The sequence below is a fragment of the Aphelocoma coerulescens genome, chromosome 3 (genome assembly GCF_041296385.1).
Source record: "Aphelocoma coerulescens isolate FSJ_1873_10779 chromosome 3, UR_Acoe_1.0, whole genome shotgun sequence".
In the NCBI taxonomy this organism is placed as follows: Eukaryota; Metazoa; Chordata; class Aves; order Passeriformes; family Corvidae; genus Aphelocoma; species Aphelocoma coerulescens.
The window spans coordinates 51,748,180-51,764,660 of NC_091016.1; the positions used below are offsets into that span (position 1 = coordinate 51,748,180).

The 16,481-nt window shown below is 44.3% G+C and overlaps 1 protein-coding gene across 1 annotated transcript in view; it reads left to right on the plus strand.

The window, feature by feature from the left end:
* The window catches only part of DISC1 (DISC1 scaffold protein), a 191,732-nt gene extending 188,100 nt beyond the window's left edge, over positions 1-3,632 (plus strand). The window contains 2 exon segments of the mRNA XM_069010268.1: positions 964-1,062; positions 1,064-3,632. Of these exon segments, the coding sequence (XP_068866369.1) occupies positions 964-1,062; positions 1,064-1,105 (141 nt within the window). The 3' untranslated portion in view covers positions 1,106-3,632.
* Positions 3,633-16,481: the final 12,849 nt, after the last annotated feature.

A 16,481-nucleotide genomic window follows, 5' to 3' on the forward strand; every position in this document is an offset into this window, starting at 1 on the left:
CTGCCAGTCTGCTCCCTGCTGCACCCCTTGTCACCACCTGACACCCTCCCTCTTGTTATTGGGCAGCTGCAGAAAGAGGGAAATGGAAGGTCTCTTTCAGAGGCTGAATCATTAGCCATCAGTTTCTTCCTGAATTCATTGCAGAAACCCTGAACTAGACAGAGGAAAATAAAATGTGGAAAACTCTTTCTTAACCAAATGAGGCATTCTATTCTAATTATTGGATACTTTTCAGGTGGCCTTCTTCCTTTTAATGCACAAAAGTACAACCTTGTTACTGCCCTCTTTGCTTTTCAACTTGTTCAAAGCATTCCCTGTGGAATCTCATATAGCTTAATATTTGTGTGTTCTGCACTGTAATTATAATGATAATTCAGCTAACATGAAAGCCTTCTGGAGGTAAGTGTAGCAGAAACACTTTCTCTGCTATAAGCTAATTTTGCTCCTTACCTTGGGTCCCACCCCACCTTGCATAACACACGTTGTTGAGCTCACTAACGCCGCACAAGCTGTGGTCACTTGGTGTTGTGTGGCAGACTCCTCCTGCTGCCCTCTTGCCTTCACCTGGGATCTGATCCACCCAGGTCTGTGTCTCTGGTGCAAAAGTCCACCCTCCATCCATCAGGGAACTCACAGGGAACATTGCTGCTGCTCAATGGTACAGTATTTTTTATTTCCTTCCTTCCCATGAGAACAGTATCCAAGCAGTATCCCCCATCCCCTCCCTTTTTTAAACTGCTAAATAATGCTACTTGAGAACTTGAGTTTGCCTGCATTTTTCTTTTGCTAGCAAGTGTGAGAAATGTATTAATATTTAATCCAAACAATTTGGAAGAAGTTTAAGCTACAATTAGATAGCCATGGCCATCTGTTGTGAACAGCAGAACAAGAATGTACTTAATAACTTGGAAAGAGAAAAGGGACTGCCAATCACCTATAGATTATTCCTTAATAAAGCTTGCACAGTCTCTGCAGAGGGAGATCCAGGTGGTGAAGGAGACACTCCAGACCGTGCTGGTGCAACTTCAGTCAGCCAAGGAGGCAGGAGAAGAAAAGGCTGGAGACTTCCTCTGTGACAGCTGGTGTCCAGGAAAACAAGACTTGAAGGAATAATGAGCAGAAAGAGCTGGTAGGATGACATTAATTCACAAAGGGCTGCTTTTAGTAACTGAATACTGTTTTACTAAGCCTCAGGGATCTCTTCTCTCCCCTGCATAACTAATAACTAAATCAATTATGGAGAAACAGAGCCTGGAGGTCTATCATCAGAAGTATGCTACGCAGCCTCACGTTTTGGCACAGATTGGGAAACAGCTTTCAGAGCAGAGCAGCTCCTGTAAATGTGTAGATTACAAATTGATACATTTCAAGTGAGTCTGCAAAGTTGCCTTTAATGTCAGTGAAGTGTTCTCCTTGAAGGCTCATAAACACTGTCTTCCTCTACTTGTGGATTTTTTTTTTCTTGATTTTAAAATGCAGCATTAAAGCTGAAACATCTAGTATTTCTTGGAAAATAGCTCTAAGAATAATAAGATTTTTTTTTCCTTTGGCTTTAACAGCTTTCTTACACTGAATGTATTTTCACATTGCTGCCAATAATTAAATCAATCGGGTGAAATTCAAGCTAACCATGTTCTTTCTACTGAAATTTGGACCTCATTTGCTCTGTGGTATTAAGTACAGTGGAGGTAACTAACAGCAGCCCCTATAGCAGTAGTTTAACTCAATTTATTTAGGTATTAATATAAACTTTCTTTAGTATTACAGGGGTTGTAAGGCAAAAAAAAAAAAAATCCTTTGCTGGTGACTTGTGTTGCATATATTGAAATATAGTATGAACAATAACTCATTTAAGTCTCCTTGTAAAGATTACTACCATTACTTTGATCTTCCTTGCAAGCTTCAGAAGGAATGCAGGTTTTTTTGCAAGACACATATGTCGATATATACACACACACCTACTTAAACCTGTATTTTTATAGGAAATAAAAGCAATACTCAACTGAAGCCAACTGGATAATTGTTCAAAGGAGTTAATGTCTTCAAAAATCCATGTGTACTTTGATACCAGTATATCTCTGATACCATTAAAAATTCTGTTCCTGCCATTTTTTGCAGAGGGTGAATTTTAAAAAAAACCAAACCTCTGAATTTTAAAAAATACAATAGAAAATGTCTTGCAACTCAGTACTGTACTTTTTTGATACTGTTTTTCTGACATTTTTAGAATTACTCTTCTACTTAAGTTACTCATTTATAGCCACCTTGTGTTTTTGCAAATTTTGAAGGTCATTGGACTACTTTCCCACTCAGATTCTGTTCATTTTTTGTGTGTTTTGATGCTAGTTGAAACTTCTACCTCAGTGTTAAGTACAGAAGGAGGGAGGGAAAAAGTGCCAGGCAACTGAGACATACAACAGGATTAAAATTGCCTCCAGGGGCATATGGTTGTCAAACCAGGGCAGCAGAGCTCAGGTGGTTTCTGTAGTCATCAGATCCTCAGGGTTGAATTACAACCCTGTAATTCAGAACATGGTTGACTTTTCTCATTGAGTAATATATGGGCCAGCATTCACATTGTGGTAAAGACTCCTGGAGCTCCAGCTTGCATAGACTCTGGTACTTGGTTCCCTGATGGAGAACTCTCGCTGTTCTGCTTGACAAGTTTCTCTCTCCGTGTCCCTGTTCAATACCTACCTCCCCACCATAGCTCTGGCACTTTCTGAAGTGCCCCATAACAGATGAACAAGGTGTTTGCCTCCAGCTCAAGGCAGGAGACAAGTGCAGGTGGCACCCTGACATTCGGCCCACACACAGGACCAACTCCATGGGAAAACCTGCCTGCTAGAAAGAACTCATGGAAACCCACATGAGTTCAGGTAAACAGGAAGGAGAGCACACTGACAAGATACTTCTCTTAAAACTGTTTCTTTTGGTTCAATACCCCAGAGAGCCCAGTACTGCATTGCCAGCAATGAGCATTTATATAGGACCATGAGGACAGGCCCAGAGATGATGGCCAGTACACTAAACTAAGGTTGCATGACACCCCACTCTCCCACCCTGTGGAGTTTTGTCCTTTGAATACTTAGTGCCTGCAATGTGAACAGTTGTTAGGCCCTAGAAGTGCCTTAGAGCCAGCATCAGCTACAGCTGAAGCATCAAGTCTGCCTCCTTGCAGCAGCAAGGGCTCAACAATAGGAATAGGACCCAACCATCACATGGGCAGGAGAACAGCACCCTCATTCCCACTAGTGAGGTTTCTTGAAGACATTCCCATTCAATTAAAAAAATTATGTGGCTTTTGTGTTTCAAAGCTTCAGAGCACCACGGCATTTTAATAAAAACTCAACTTAGGCAACCACTCTAATAAGACACTGAATTTCTAAGGAGAAGGAAACTGAATCATTCATGTTCCATTTGTATCTGTTAACATCTATTTTATATGTAACGTGGGCTACTACTACTCCTTTAATTTATTACTCCATTAACTTCACTGTTTGTTGTGGGGAGTTAGAGCCAGTAACCATCCCTTTTCTCAGACACAATTGATAATAAACATACTTTAAACAAAAGGTATACTATGCAATGTATTGACTACCTTTTATCTGTGAATAGAAAACTTTCAAATAAAGAGAAATATGTTTTTAACTAACCCAATGTCTGTTTGCATTCTGTGCAGTGTACAACATTTTAGAAATTTCATCATGGAGAGTAGAGGAGAGAAAAGGAGAAAGAAACCATGTGTGTGACTATTATTGTGCTGTTGACAGCAGTAATTCGTCTGCTTGGGGGAGTCTGTTGTGCCTTTTGGAAGCAGTCTAAAGACATACTCAAGACTGGAGTCTGACATGTAGCTGTTTTCGGTATGAGAGGGAGAAATAAGTATCACACAGTGAGCTGTACAGACAGGTAAAACCTGCACTTGGGTCCCAGCTTGACTCAGTCTTGCTGTGCAACTGAATCCTGCCTGCCCTCCCTCGATTCCTCACCCATGGATCAGGGCTGAAGGGAGATTAGTGTGACTGTGCATTGACTACAGCAGTATATGAGGTCAAAGTTATATTCTTACACATGTTCATTGCCATGATGAGAGGTAGGAGAGTGTGTATGGTGTCCCAACCACCAGTTTCATACATCCTTGCTAGAATTCTCACTTCTGGGTGGACTGGTCTCCCACCACCTGCAAACAATGAAGATCTCCAGAAAGAAGTTCCTTTTCTGCCCAGGTCATGTGCTGTCCCTAGCCAAGAGCCCAGACCCAAAAGGTTTGAAGACTACATAGACAAATAAGGCTTTGTGTGTTTGTCTTCTGCCACAGCAATGGAATAATAAAATAATTTAGATTAAGACCTTGAGACTGAGCCCAGCCAGTAACCCAACGCTGCCAAGCAAGTCCACCACTAAACCACATCCCTAAGTGCCACATCTACACATCTTTTAAATATCTCCAGCACTGGTGATGCAACCACCTCCCTGGGTAGCCTGATCCAATGCTTGACAGTCCTTTCAGTGAAGAATTTTTTCCTAATATCCAACATTAACCTCCCCTGGCACTTAGAGTGCATTTGAGGGCATTTCCTCTTGTCCTGTCACTCGTTACCTGGGAGAAGAGACCAACTCCCACCTGGCTGCGCCCTCCTTTGAGGCAGTTTTAAGGAGTGATAAGGTACCCCGAGCTTCCTTTTCTCCAGGTTAAACATCCCCAGCTCCCTCAGTCACTCCTCATCAAATTTTGTGCTTCACACCCTTCACCAGCTCCCTTGCTCTTCCAGAGCACACACAATGGACTGCTCCAGGAGAGCTGCAAGATGAGGAAAAGCAGCTCACTTCCAGCAGTCTCCTGCATGTGGTTTGTAGGGGGAGTAGTTGATTGTGTTGAACACCTCCCCCTCTCCCCCCCCACTAGTGTACAAACATACTCTCAAGGGACTAAAGGTGGAAGCAAGGAAAGGAGAGCACTCCAAAGGGTGTTCAGCTCCGGCCTAATATTTCTTTTCACAATCAATTAGCTAATCCATTATTTCTAAAGCATGACAGCTCAGGCTTTTGCTATCATTAGTTGTTAAATCAAGATAAGTGCCTGTTTTCTAGAGCACTGGAGAAGGCAGTTCAATAATGGGTCCCAGATAGGCAGTAGTGCTGGAGAGAGCTCCAGGGTGAGATTAGAATAATCCTCATGTATCCTCTTAGTTTACTATCCTATTGAAAATGAGACTGGGACCAAGAGATTTTGGTTTTTAGTCTCAGAGATTAACATGCTACAAAGAAGCTCTAAAATATTGGATATTTTTCTGCACTGCTAAAGATGATAATACAAGTTTCTGGAGAAGTATTAAAAAAAAAGAAGAAAAAAGGGCCTGTGAATAAAGGAGATTCTGCCTGAACCTGAAAAGCAGCCAAGCCAGCAGCCACAGCAAAGCATTTCTCTCAAATTTCTAATGAAGACTTGGATATGAGAGCTGGGAGAAGAACATCTGGGATTGAGTGAGTAAGGAAATGTTTGAGTTCTGCATATTCAATATTCAGTCACACTTTCCCTGTTGCCTTATCTGGAAGAACAGTATCTTTGGGAAGGGGTTGTTGGAGCATTGTCAAGGACACACAATGTCAATACAACACTAGACTATTTGTTCTTGTAATCACCTGCAAAGTTGAACAAATAGTTTATAATAGTATTCCTGTATGGGTGCTTATTAAGTAGCAAGAGAGAGAGAGAATATTAAAGCACAGGTAGTAGACACATGATAGATCTCACTGGAGAAATGGAAAATTAAGAAACCATTCCACACTGATGACCCAATTTACCAGAAGAAAATGACCTTGAATTTATTACTTCTCTGACAATGACTTTGAAACACCAAAGGAAAGACCTCTCTGTTTTCTTGTCAAGTAGGCTTAAGATTTTGTCTATCAGCTCAATCACAAACCTAGAGTTCTCAGGATTCCCTGTAGCAGCAGCTCCAGGGCAAGGCTCAGGAGCAGCAGCAGAGAGCCAGGCACAGCTCTACAGATAGAACTTCTTCAGGACTGCATCACAGTTTACTCCTTTAGTTTCACTAACATGAGCTCCTGGAGCAGCAGCTGAATGGTTGACCAGGCTATTTTCCTCCCTGAGATGAGAAACTCTGAAGAGCAAGAACATGGCATTGCATCTGTACACAGCACTGACAAGACTTTATGAGCACTAACAACTTGGCTGTGCCCCCACAAATTAAAAACAAGCAAGATTTCAGGAAAAGAGGAACAAGAAGCCCTTTGGAGATTAGGACAAACTAAATTAAGTTGTAAGGAAGACCAGCAAAGTTCAGCACAGATAGCCTGCCAACTAAAGCCCAAAGTGTGACCCACTCATGTCCTTTAATATTTACATGGAGAAAGATTTGCAATGCCTACTGGTTGTTTCATGTAGCAGAAATCACAAAAAAAAACAAACAACCAAAAAAAAAAAAAAAAAAACACAACCAAAAAAAAACCAAACAGAAAAGAGAAAAAAAAGGAAAAAAGAAAATTTTTAGCAGGGAGCGTAATTATCCATTGAGATTTTTTCCCCCAGAAATTGTGACTAAAGCCCTTCTGCATCCCAGATGTAATGCACTTGACTCATTGACATTGGCACCACTGTGCCATTGAATTGACACAATTCAATTTTATACAGCCTGCATGATACCTGTAGAACTGAGGAACAGCCACAGTGCTTTACCTTAAATATATGCATTTTCCTTACTAGCTTAAGAAAAAAAAAAACAGAGGCACAGAAAGAAGAAATGCTTTCATGAGCTGTTGTTCAGCTCAGAGGCAGAGTTGGAGGACAGAACAGCTGGGTGTCAGCAAATTGGGAAAGCCTATTTTACCTACTCTCTGATCTTGACCTTAGCTCAAAAGGGCAAGTGAAAGCAAATGCTAGGGAAGGCCTTCTTGTAAATCTTTGCCAGGAAGCAAAGAGTGAAGCTATTACAAAATGCTTCACAGCCTGACCAGGGAGAAGCCTAGGGTTATGAGCCAAATTTCTTCCCTCCCAGGTGCCCACAGATTAAATGGGCTAGGGAGTTAGGGACACATGTCATGGTGCAGTAGCAAGGAGGACAGGCCACCAGACTTGGTGGCCGGGAAGCAGAGGCACTGCCACAGCACTTGGACAGCACTCCAGCTTGAGAGATGGCACAGACGCTTGCAGCACTGCTCATCATCCTCTGCAAGAGAGGAAAACCCAAAGAAACCCAACCGGCACCAAGCCATCAGGCACTGCTTGTCTTGGCTCAGAGTGCTGATCCATGTAGTGCTGCTTGATTTTGTTAAATGAGAGAGAAGAGGTGAAAAGAACACCCTGCCTCTCACAGGCATGCGTGATTTGTCATTGCTGATTTTCTATAATGAACTGTAGCAAGTGAAGCCAGTCTCTCTCCATTATTCCTGATGCAAAATGATTCTTCTCTGTCTTCTCATGAAGTACCCCAAATTCCTTGAATGAATACATGCTACAGCTGTACCAAACACCCAGTTGTCCATGGAACTCTTCTCGAGTCTTGTGAACTGAAGGCAGCAACACAGAGCAGCTCTTCCAGCACGGTAATACTCCCTGGTTATGACATGGGAACAAAAGGCATGACCAGCTTTATTTCCTTCTGTAGGTGGGGGTTTTTAATATCCTGAATTAGAAATGTAGTACTGATTTGGTCTACACTTGTGGGGGAATAAAAAGAAAAAAAAAAAACAACCCCAACCAAACAAAAAAACAAATGAGCAACACTGTGTTCTGAAAGAGAAATAAATCACGTGGTTAATGTCTCCTGTTCTGCAGCCTTAGTTCTTGGGCTTTACGAAGTTCTTCCCAGAAGATATACTGAGGTCAGCAGAAAAATCTTCTAGGGATTTCTTTATTCACTTTCCCCATAAATTGGTAACAGAACCTGCTTCTCTTTTGCAAGAGATATTAGTAAACTTTCAGTTTCACCTCAAACTGTTAATGGTCACTGGGTTGTGGGAACCCAGTGTTATTTAGCTCTAGATGTTGAATCAGTAGAAGAAAATATTGCCAATTCCTGTGCACAGACAGTCCTCTATAGACACCTAAGCAGTGTCTGATGTCTCATGGTCAGGAGCTCCCAGGGTACTTATCTTTTTCTCCAGTCAGTCCACTCTGAGGTAAAGGCTCAGGCAAACACGTGTGCTCCACATTCATCCCTCTAACACCTTTAACATATGGTTTGTGCATGTCCTGAGTGGTGCACTGATTTGAAAGAAAGGAACAAAATTCATGCTGGAGTTCAAGGCTTTTTCCCCACTGCTGGTACTCATCTTTTCATTTCAGCTTTCCTCTTTGATCTCCCTGCACAGCATCCTGCCTCTGCCATGGGCTGGCACATCAGCTCTGGGACACGAGTGGTGGTGGCAGTGCTCACCCCTGCACTCTGCACATGTGCACAGGCACACACCCCCCCCTCCTCGCACACATCCTCCATCCAAGGGAATAAACGGAGCCCAGATGCTTTACCCTCACTGCTTTGGGTCACAGCCTGCCCGAAGCCCGATGCTCAGGGGAGGCAGGCATGCTTGTCAGGGATTGAGGATCCCCAGGGCTCAGGTCAAAGAAAGCTGTTTTAAACCTAGCCTTGTACACATCTGCTTCTTGAGAGGTTGAGGCCAGCCAGGCAGAGAGCAGAGCTGTTTGTCTCTAACCCCACACCCAAAGTATCTACTAATCTTCTCCCCACCACTGCAAAAAGCACTGGTAGAACACCACCAGAGAGGCAAGAAAGTTTAGTTAAACTGGTTGAAGTAGGAGGCAAAAAGTATGTTTTGGGCAGGCAGGGGCTTGCCCCAGCAGCTCTCCCAGAGGAGTTAATCTCGTCACAGAATCACAGGAAGAGCTACAGGACCCTGTCAGCACCACACAGCCTGAACTAGGAAGCTCAGGATCCCACAGGGGATCATCAGCTACGGTGGTACATTCACACACCTTCCTTCCCATCTTTGCAGGGGCAAAGCAAACTCATCCGCCTGGACATAAAACAAAAGCTGATTCAAAAGTCAAGGATAGCCTGGATCTCCATCTGACCCTACCAAAGCTGGGCTGTGTGAGCACGGGCTTTCAGCACTGTACCAGCCTCAGCTGGAGTTAACACATCAGTCCTGGGTGATTACTGTGCAGCTCAGTTAGTGATTGTTAAAGGCTTTAGAGAAACAGGAGAGCTGAACCTCTCATACCTGATAGGTGACTCCAAACTATCCCCAAATTAGCAATTAGCAGTGCTGCCCAGTGCTGAAGGTAGATGAAAGAGCACAGGTCCTGGTCCTTCAGGGCTTTTAAGCACATCAGTGATTTGAGAATGTAAACCTGAGTCTCCAGTAAATTTTACCAATGCCCTTATACTTAAAACACTGCATGCTGCCAAGTCTGTCCAGATGAGCTTTCTGGTGATTCTTGCTTTGCTAATGCTAGGATGAAACCCACGTGCCTCTCTGGTTTTGGTGAACCCACCACTCACCAGCAAACAGTCAGATCTCCTGGCCTGTCTGTGGGAACCCCCTAGGCAAGGATGCACTGTGCATCTGGAACAGAATGTTCAGACCCTTTTTTCATGTATGTCTCTGCCTTTGGAAACCAGGTTGATCTTGAAAATGCCTACAGTGCTTCAGGGAGGCTTGGGGTAATTGAAAAGGCAACATGGTCCTCTGCAGTTAGTCAGGGCTTTGCATAACCCTGGATTGATGCAGAGGAAATAAAGCTTGTGAGACATCCTCCATGAAGCGTTTGGCATAGGAAAAGGCAGAATGTGGGTGACTACACAGCCTGCAACAGTCAGCACCCACTAGAGATCAAGCCTTTCCTTATGACTTGGTGACAGGATTTCAACCGTACGCTCTTGTAAATATCAGTGGGCCACTAAATGCTGCTTAATTCTCACACAGATTGAATAAACTGCCCCAGCAACTCCCAGCCAGTGGCCAAGAAGTTACATAAAGAGTCACAAAGAGGTGGAACAACTTCTCTCGTGCAATTTGGGGGACAGAAGTAAGACTTCACAACTTTAACTACCCCCACATAGAAGAACAGTGTTGTTCTGCATCTGGAAAGGAATGAGTTTCAGCAGGAGCCCCTCACATGGATGAGTCCAGCGAGCAGCTCCCCTTTCTCCAGCCTCAACTACTCCCCCAAGGGTCTGATACTGATTTTCAGCTGCTCTTTCCACCTCCTGATGCCCTCTGAAGACCTTGCCTCCTTCTTCAGGTTTCCCCTTGCAGATAGAGACCTTCTCTAGCAAAGGACACAGTACAAGAATTTATATGGACAGTTGTCAACAGGAGAGCTTCTCCTGCACTTTAATATAAGCATTCCCACCATCTCCTAGGCTAAATACTGGGTCTTGAACCAAACCCCACCTGCCCTTCCTGGCATCATTTGCAATCTGACAACTTTAAAACATAAGTGATAGTTGAATCTGAGGAAGGGTGAGGAGGGGGATGACTAGAAGATCTCCAGAGGTCCCTTCCAACCCCACTCATTCTGTGATAAGAGGGGACAAAAAAATAATCCCAGACAGCCAACTGCACTACTTTGTCGAGTTTCAGATCTGCCAAGTGTTCCCTGCCACTTCTAATCACAAGTCAAAGTAATCCTTTAAGAGGTTTTGCTGGAGGGAGCATTAAACTGTGCAGGATCATGTGGAGTTCCCCAAGGAGAGTCACAAAGCGATACCAGGAAAAAAATGCAGGCAAGAGGCACACCACTGACATGGCTCCAGCATTCTGCTATTAAAATGCTAGAGAAACCCAAGGTTAGACAGACACTGACACTGGATTCTTGTAATAGCAACCAGTAAGTGCATTTCACTTCTGAATTGCACCTTTACGAGCAGCTCTGGCCCAAACAATAAGGTTTAAGCCCAAGAAGCAGTTTACAAATTACTTTTGGAGTATCACCTGAGCTGCTTAAGGGAAGCTTGGCCTCAGGTGACAAGAAGATAGAGTTTCAGTGTTTGCAACCACAGCATCTGAACTCTGCTTAGGATCCTCATGTGCCTTTACCCTTTGAAACTGGTATAAAATGGTCCTCTCTTAGTTCATCTCTTTTGTACCCATAAAGTAACAGGAGTGATGACATTTGACACAGAAACTGCACCAGAAGGTAGGCATTGCAGCAGTAAAGTAAAAACCTGGATCCTTCAGCTCAGGGACTTCAGCATTTCAAGGTAGCAGCAATGATATAACTGGACTCACTAAGAAAAATTCTACCTTAGTTTTTTTTTATTTATTTAATCTTTCATCCAAAACAGTGTCATGAACGTTTTGCCCCCAGCTGAAACCTTCTCCCAGGTTCATTAACCAATATAAAAACCTGTGTCCAAGGGTGGAGAGAATCCAAAAAACAGTGGTTCCCCACCATTTACCTGCTCTGCACAGGGACCTCCTGCTCAAAGGGTTTCCTCCACCTACTGCTCGTTTCTATCCTGCACCCCACATTGGAGGCACCTTTTTCAGTTCCTTCTTATTCTCTCTCCTAGTTGATAAAATGAGTAGCATACTCTTGCCAAGAAGCGGCCCAGTCCAAGGCAGCAGAGACACCCTCCATGCCACCCACTCAGGGGCAGGAATAAGGAGTTTGCCACTCCCACCACTGTGTCTCATCAGCTTCACACTGAGAGGGGGAGGGAGGGAGGGACTGTCTCACCCATGACCCACCAAAACCAAGAGAAGTGACTGAAGTGATTAGTAAACCTCGGTTCATAGACAGATGTACCACATTTCATGCAGCAGTCAGGGAAGACATTGTCTAGATAAGGGCAAGATAATCAGGACTGGTTGGCAGACTGCAGTTCCCTCTTTGGAGGGCACAATATCCAATCCACAGGGCCACTTCCTCCTTCCCTACCTCACAGCCCTTTGATACTACTAATCCCTATCTGCACATAAAAAGACCCTGTTTTCATCATGACATGGGCTAATTAACTGATTCTGACACAGTAATTAGCTGGTAAAAGTAGGTCTACATTTTCTTACTTAACATAAATGCTGTAGTTTTTGTGCCAGGGAAGCTTCTGAGTGTGGCTGGGCAGCCTCACTGCACTGCACTTCCCCACGATGCCAAAGAGTGGCTGTGCACAAAGTGACAGGATGCTCTGCAGCAGCAGATGCAAAGGGTTACAGTAGGACCAGGGAGAAGTCCACATCAGCCTCAGAATTCACTCCACCAGTGAATCTCTAATATTCTGCGGAGCCAAGTCATACTTTAACACACCAGACGTGTTTTGTATGAAAGCTCTGGCACATCCATATCTGTGCCAGATAATGCTTAGCCAGTTTTGAAATAGCTCTGTGATTCTAGGAGCCCATTTCGACCATAGCCATGCCACAGCTGGTGGTGCCAAATAGTCTGCAGACAAGGAATAACAGCTTTATTGAGCCCCACTGAACCAGGGAACAGGTTGCACATCCCCAGGAGTGCTGGCAAAGCAGCATCTCACGTGCCATTTGGAATCACAGATATCAGCTTACTCTGCAAATGTGACTGAGTTTTAAATCTCAAACACAACATGATATTTCTCCTCACCTTCCCCCACTCCCCACCCTCAGGGCCATATTGCTTTCTTCTCTATTTCCAGCTTGGAGACTTCATTAGAAGTTTTAGAACCTCTCTTGACTCTCTGATGAGCAGCAGGCAAATAATATTGAGGAACAAACAGTACCTTCTGCCCAGAGCAGATGCACTATGTGACTAAGACAGAGAACAAGTTCTATTTTTTTAAATATGTTTTATTCTTTTTTCTAAATTTTGTCAGGATAAGGAATACTGACTATCTTGGAGGAAGCCAAAGGCTGCTATTCCTCTCTAACACCCATCAGTCCACACACTTTGAACTAGGTCCAGCCATGGGTGTTTTAAATCCAGGAGGTCAGGGCTGTCACTGCACACCTGTGCTGGGTGTCTGACATGTGAACCAGTCTAGGTACATCTGTCTCTTCCATCCTCCCATATCTCTTGCCAGAAGTACTGAATCCCAGTGCCCCCCAACTTAATGGCAATTTACAGCCACTAGTGTCTGGGACTAAGGCTGGCCATGCTCTGGATCAGCTCCTGGACACTTTGGTCTGAAATAAGAGTCTGGGCAGGGTACTGAAACCATCCATGTTTTACAGAGGAACACATGAAGTGTGCTGAGAGAAACCCTCTTGTTATAAGCCACCATGAAGATGCCACCATCTCATAGCAGATGGCAGCATCGCATGCTGAAGCATGTTTTAAAGTGCTTTATGTGCCAGGAAGCAGTCACATCAGGTTAGCAGTTCACAAGCACACTGAAGTTCAGAAATTCATTTACTGCTGCTTTAACACTTCCCAAATGGCACTTGTGAGCCCTGCTGCCCCTCCATTACTATATTGCTATTTCCCTGCCCCCAGTAAATGGAAGATGCACTTTATGTGGTTTTTCCCCCAGTGTGAATTCCTAGAAACATGTGATTGCTCAGAAAGACTCTTCAGAGTTACTCCCTGGCACAACTCATCAGCCTTGCCTGTTTTTGTACATCTTTAAAGAAAACACTTTGACTAGATCCAAGGTCCAACAAATAACGGTTGCAGAACCCACAGAAAAGTGACCTTCACTAGTGGGCTGCAGACAGTAGCAACACGAACTCTAACACAAAACATAGTCCAGTCAAACACTGAGCTGGTGTTACCAGCTGAGGTTGTCCCATTGCTGCTCTCCATTAAACCTGAAGCGTTCAGTACCAGATATGTTAGATGTTCACCTCACAACACCCTCCAGCATCCTCAGTTTCAGGAGGCATGAAGGATGCTTAACAGCTTAGTGAAAGGGTCAGTTACTTTAACCCGTGCCCCGATCCCATGATGCTGATGATTTTAAAATTTCTCTTTCAGTTCATGTAATAATGTGTAAGGTGTTACAAGTGAGTCACAACCTCCTTGCTGCAGGTGGATATGTAAGTAGCCACACTCCTCACCAACCTCTTTAGAGAATATTACTCTTCAGTGAGCTTATGAAACTGTTCCCTCTGTCCCAGCAGAGACATTAGCAAGTTAAAAAAATTCTAAATAAATTGTTACTGTCAGAGATATCTGTGCAATTACCAAAGCCAAGAGGGAGAGCTGGGATTCAAACAGTGAAATGCCAGTGAGCAGCCTGAGCTGAGCCATCACCTGTGGCGGCTGGGACCCTGAAATCTCAGTGTTAAGACAGAGAATGAGGAATGTTAGAAGTCAAACAGATGAAGCTGGGGTGAGTTTAATCCCAAAGGTGAGCAATGTAAAGTGTGATCAGTGATTTTAAGATTGCTTGCATCTGCGTGACCAACACCATAGTAAGAAAATAAGAACACATAAGCAAATTCCTGAACTACATATAAATAAATCCCTGATTATGCTGTGCCTTAAAGCAAGTTCAAAGGGTGGTAAAGTTTTCCTGCCTCCTAAATGTACAATTGAAGCTACACTCCCGAAAAGACAAATTATCACTGTCAACCAGAACCCAGACTGTGGGAGGGCAGCAACACCTTACTAGAAAGGTCCTCCTGGGGTTAAGAAAAAAAGCCACAAGACATGTACTAGCACATCACAAAGCACTACCTGATAATTCTGTATTTCTCTAGCCCAGGTCCCATGGGCTACAAATTCATGGATTAGTATAATCCATACAAATGTAATTACAGATCTCTATGGCTCTTAGCAGGCTCTGCATACTGGCCGTGTGCAGAACTATGAGTACTCCTCTAATCTCATTTTCTGATTTTCTTTTCTCCCCAAAACCACATCACCACATCTTTTTCCAGACTGAAGTTTGATGCTTTTGATCTCTCAGGATTGAAGACTGTGTTGCCTACCACAGCAGCTTATTTTTCTTATCTCTTCTTCCACATCCCTTTTAGTCTGTATGGGGACAAGAAAACATTCAGGACAGACATCAGGAAATGAGATCTGTGACATCAGTCAGATTTTAACTGCAGGTCTGTCCCAGACTTAGCACAGATACTGTGCTGGTCTCAGGCTGAGTGCCATGTGTGGATATACCTGGCAAGACCCAGACATTGAGACTGTTGCTGCAACACAGGTGTTTGTAGCTGGCCCATGCCAGAAGGACCAGCTCTTTGCCATGCCCTCCCATCTCAAATGCCTTGTGCAAGGGCTGGCCCAAGGCACTGCAAACATGAGAGCAAGCACAGATGAATGAGCATCACCCTTGTCTTCTACAGTCACTGAGCAAAGGGGCTGCTTTTCAAGAAGGAAGGGATCTCTCTGGAAGGCACCATGACCTGAGACACATTCCAGTGGCCAGTCCAAGACCTGGACAAGCCTGCTCTACACCTGCCTCTGGCCTTACATGCATCTACTTTAGGTAGCTAAAACTTAGGCAGGGTTTTAGGTAGGGTTTTTGGGTGCCGTAGCTAACCCAGCATCCTTCTTGTTGGACTTGTGACCTGCCCCAAGAACACTCATGGGACTCCACTATCCCTGTATTTTTTTCCACAAAATCTGCTTCCAGTTCCTCCACTTGAGGCCTGGCCTTATATGTGGATATTCCCAGTGCTGGAGAGAAAGATCACAGTGCTCTGTGACGCTACTGTGGGAGGAAGAGCACTGATTAAATTGGCAGCTCACCCTAGCTCTGGTGCCTAGTTACTCTGGGAATGCAGAGGATGACAGCAAGCTCCAAGGTCAATTCAGCACCTCTCTTACCCAGCAGCTCTGCAGGAAACCTATGGAGGACACACAGGTAACAAGCTGTTGAGTGCTGGTTCAGCCCAGAGGCTGCTTCAGGAACAGGCAATTAAAAAGCAGCTGTCAGGGCAGCTTGTCACCCGTACCACTCTCCCAGATGTCGTGTGGGGGTGCAAATGCTGGCAAACGCCCTTTCTGACAGCCCCAGGTCTCAGCACTCCACAGTGGATGGGGAGCTAGAGCAGCTCCCTCTCACACAGACAGCACTCTCCATCCCCACTCTGGGGACACTTTTGAGGGGCAGAGGCAGAGCTCACTTTCTCTGACCTATTACATTAATGGCCCCTGGGATGGAGACAGACAAGAACTATGACAGTTAATAGCAGTCGTAATGAGGGAGAGAAACAATCCTTTTTCCAGTTGAGGTCAATAGCAAAGCTCCCATGGGTACCTATGGGAAGTAGATTAGGACTGTTACAGGAAATTAAGAGGCACCCAGAAGAGTGTAGAAGGAACCCCAGAGAGGGGTTTCAAAATTCTTGTAGCCTGATGAGAAATGAGTCACTTATTTTCCCAGGTGTCTTTTAGGAGGAGAGGCACTGTTGCCCATGCAGAAGAAATGCCATGCATTCACTGGTAATAGGTAAACTCCTCAGCTGCAAAGCTCTTCCCATACTCCAACAGATGTAAATGCAGGTATCATTCCCACCTTCCTCTCCATGTAATGGAGGCCTCACTTCCAGTGCACTTCACCTGAAAAAATAAGTAGGGAGCCAGGAACAACTGGCTTTATTATCTATCAGAGTAT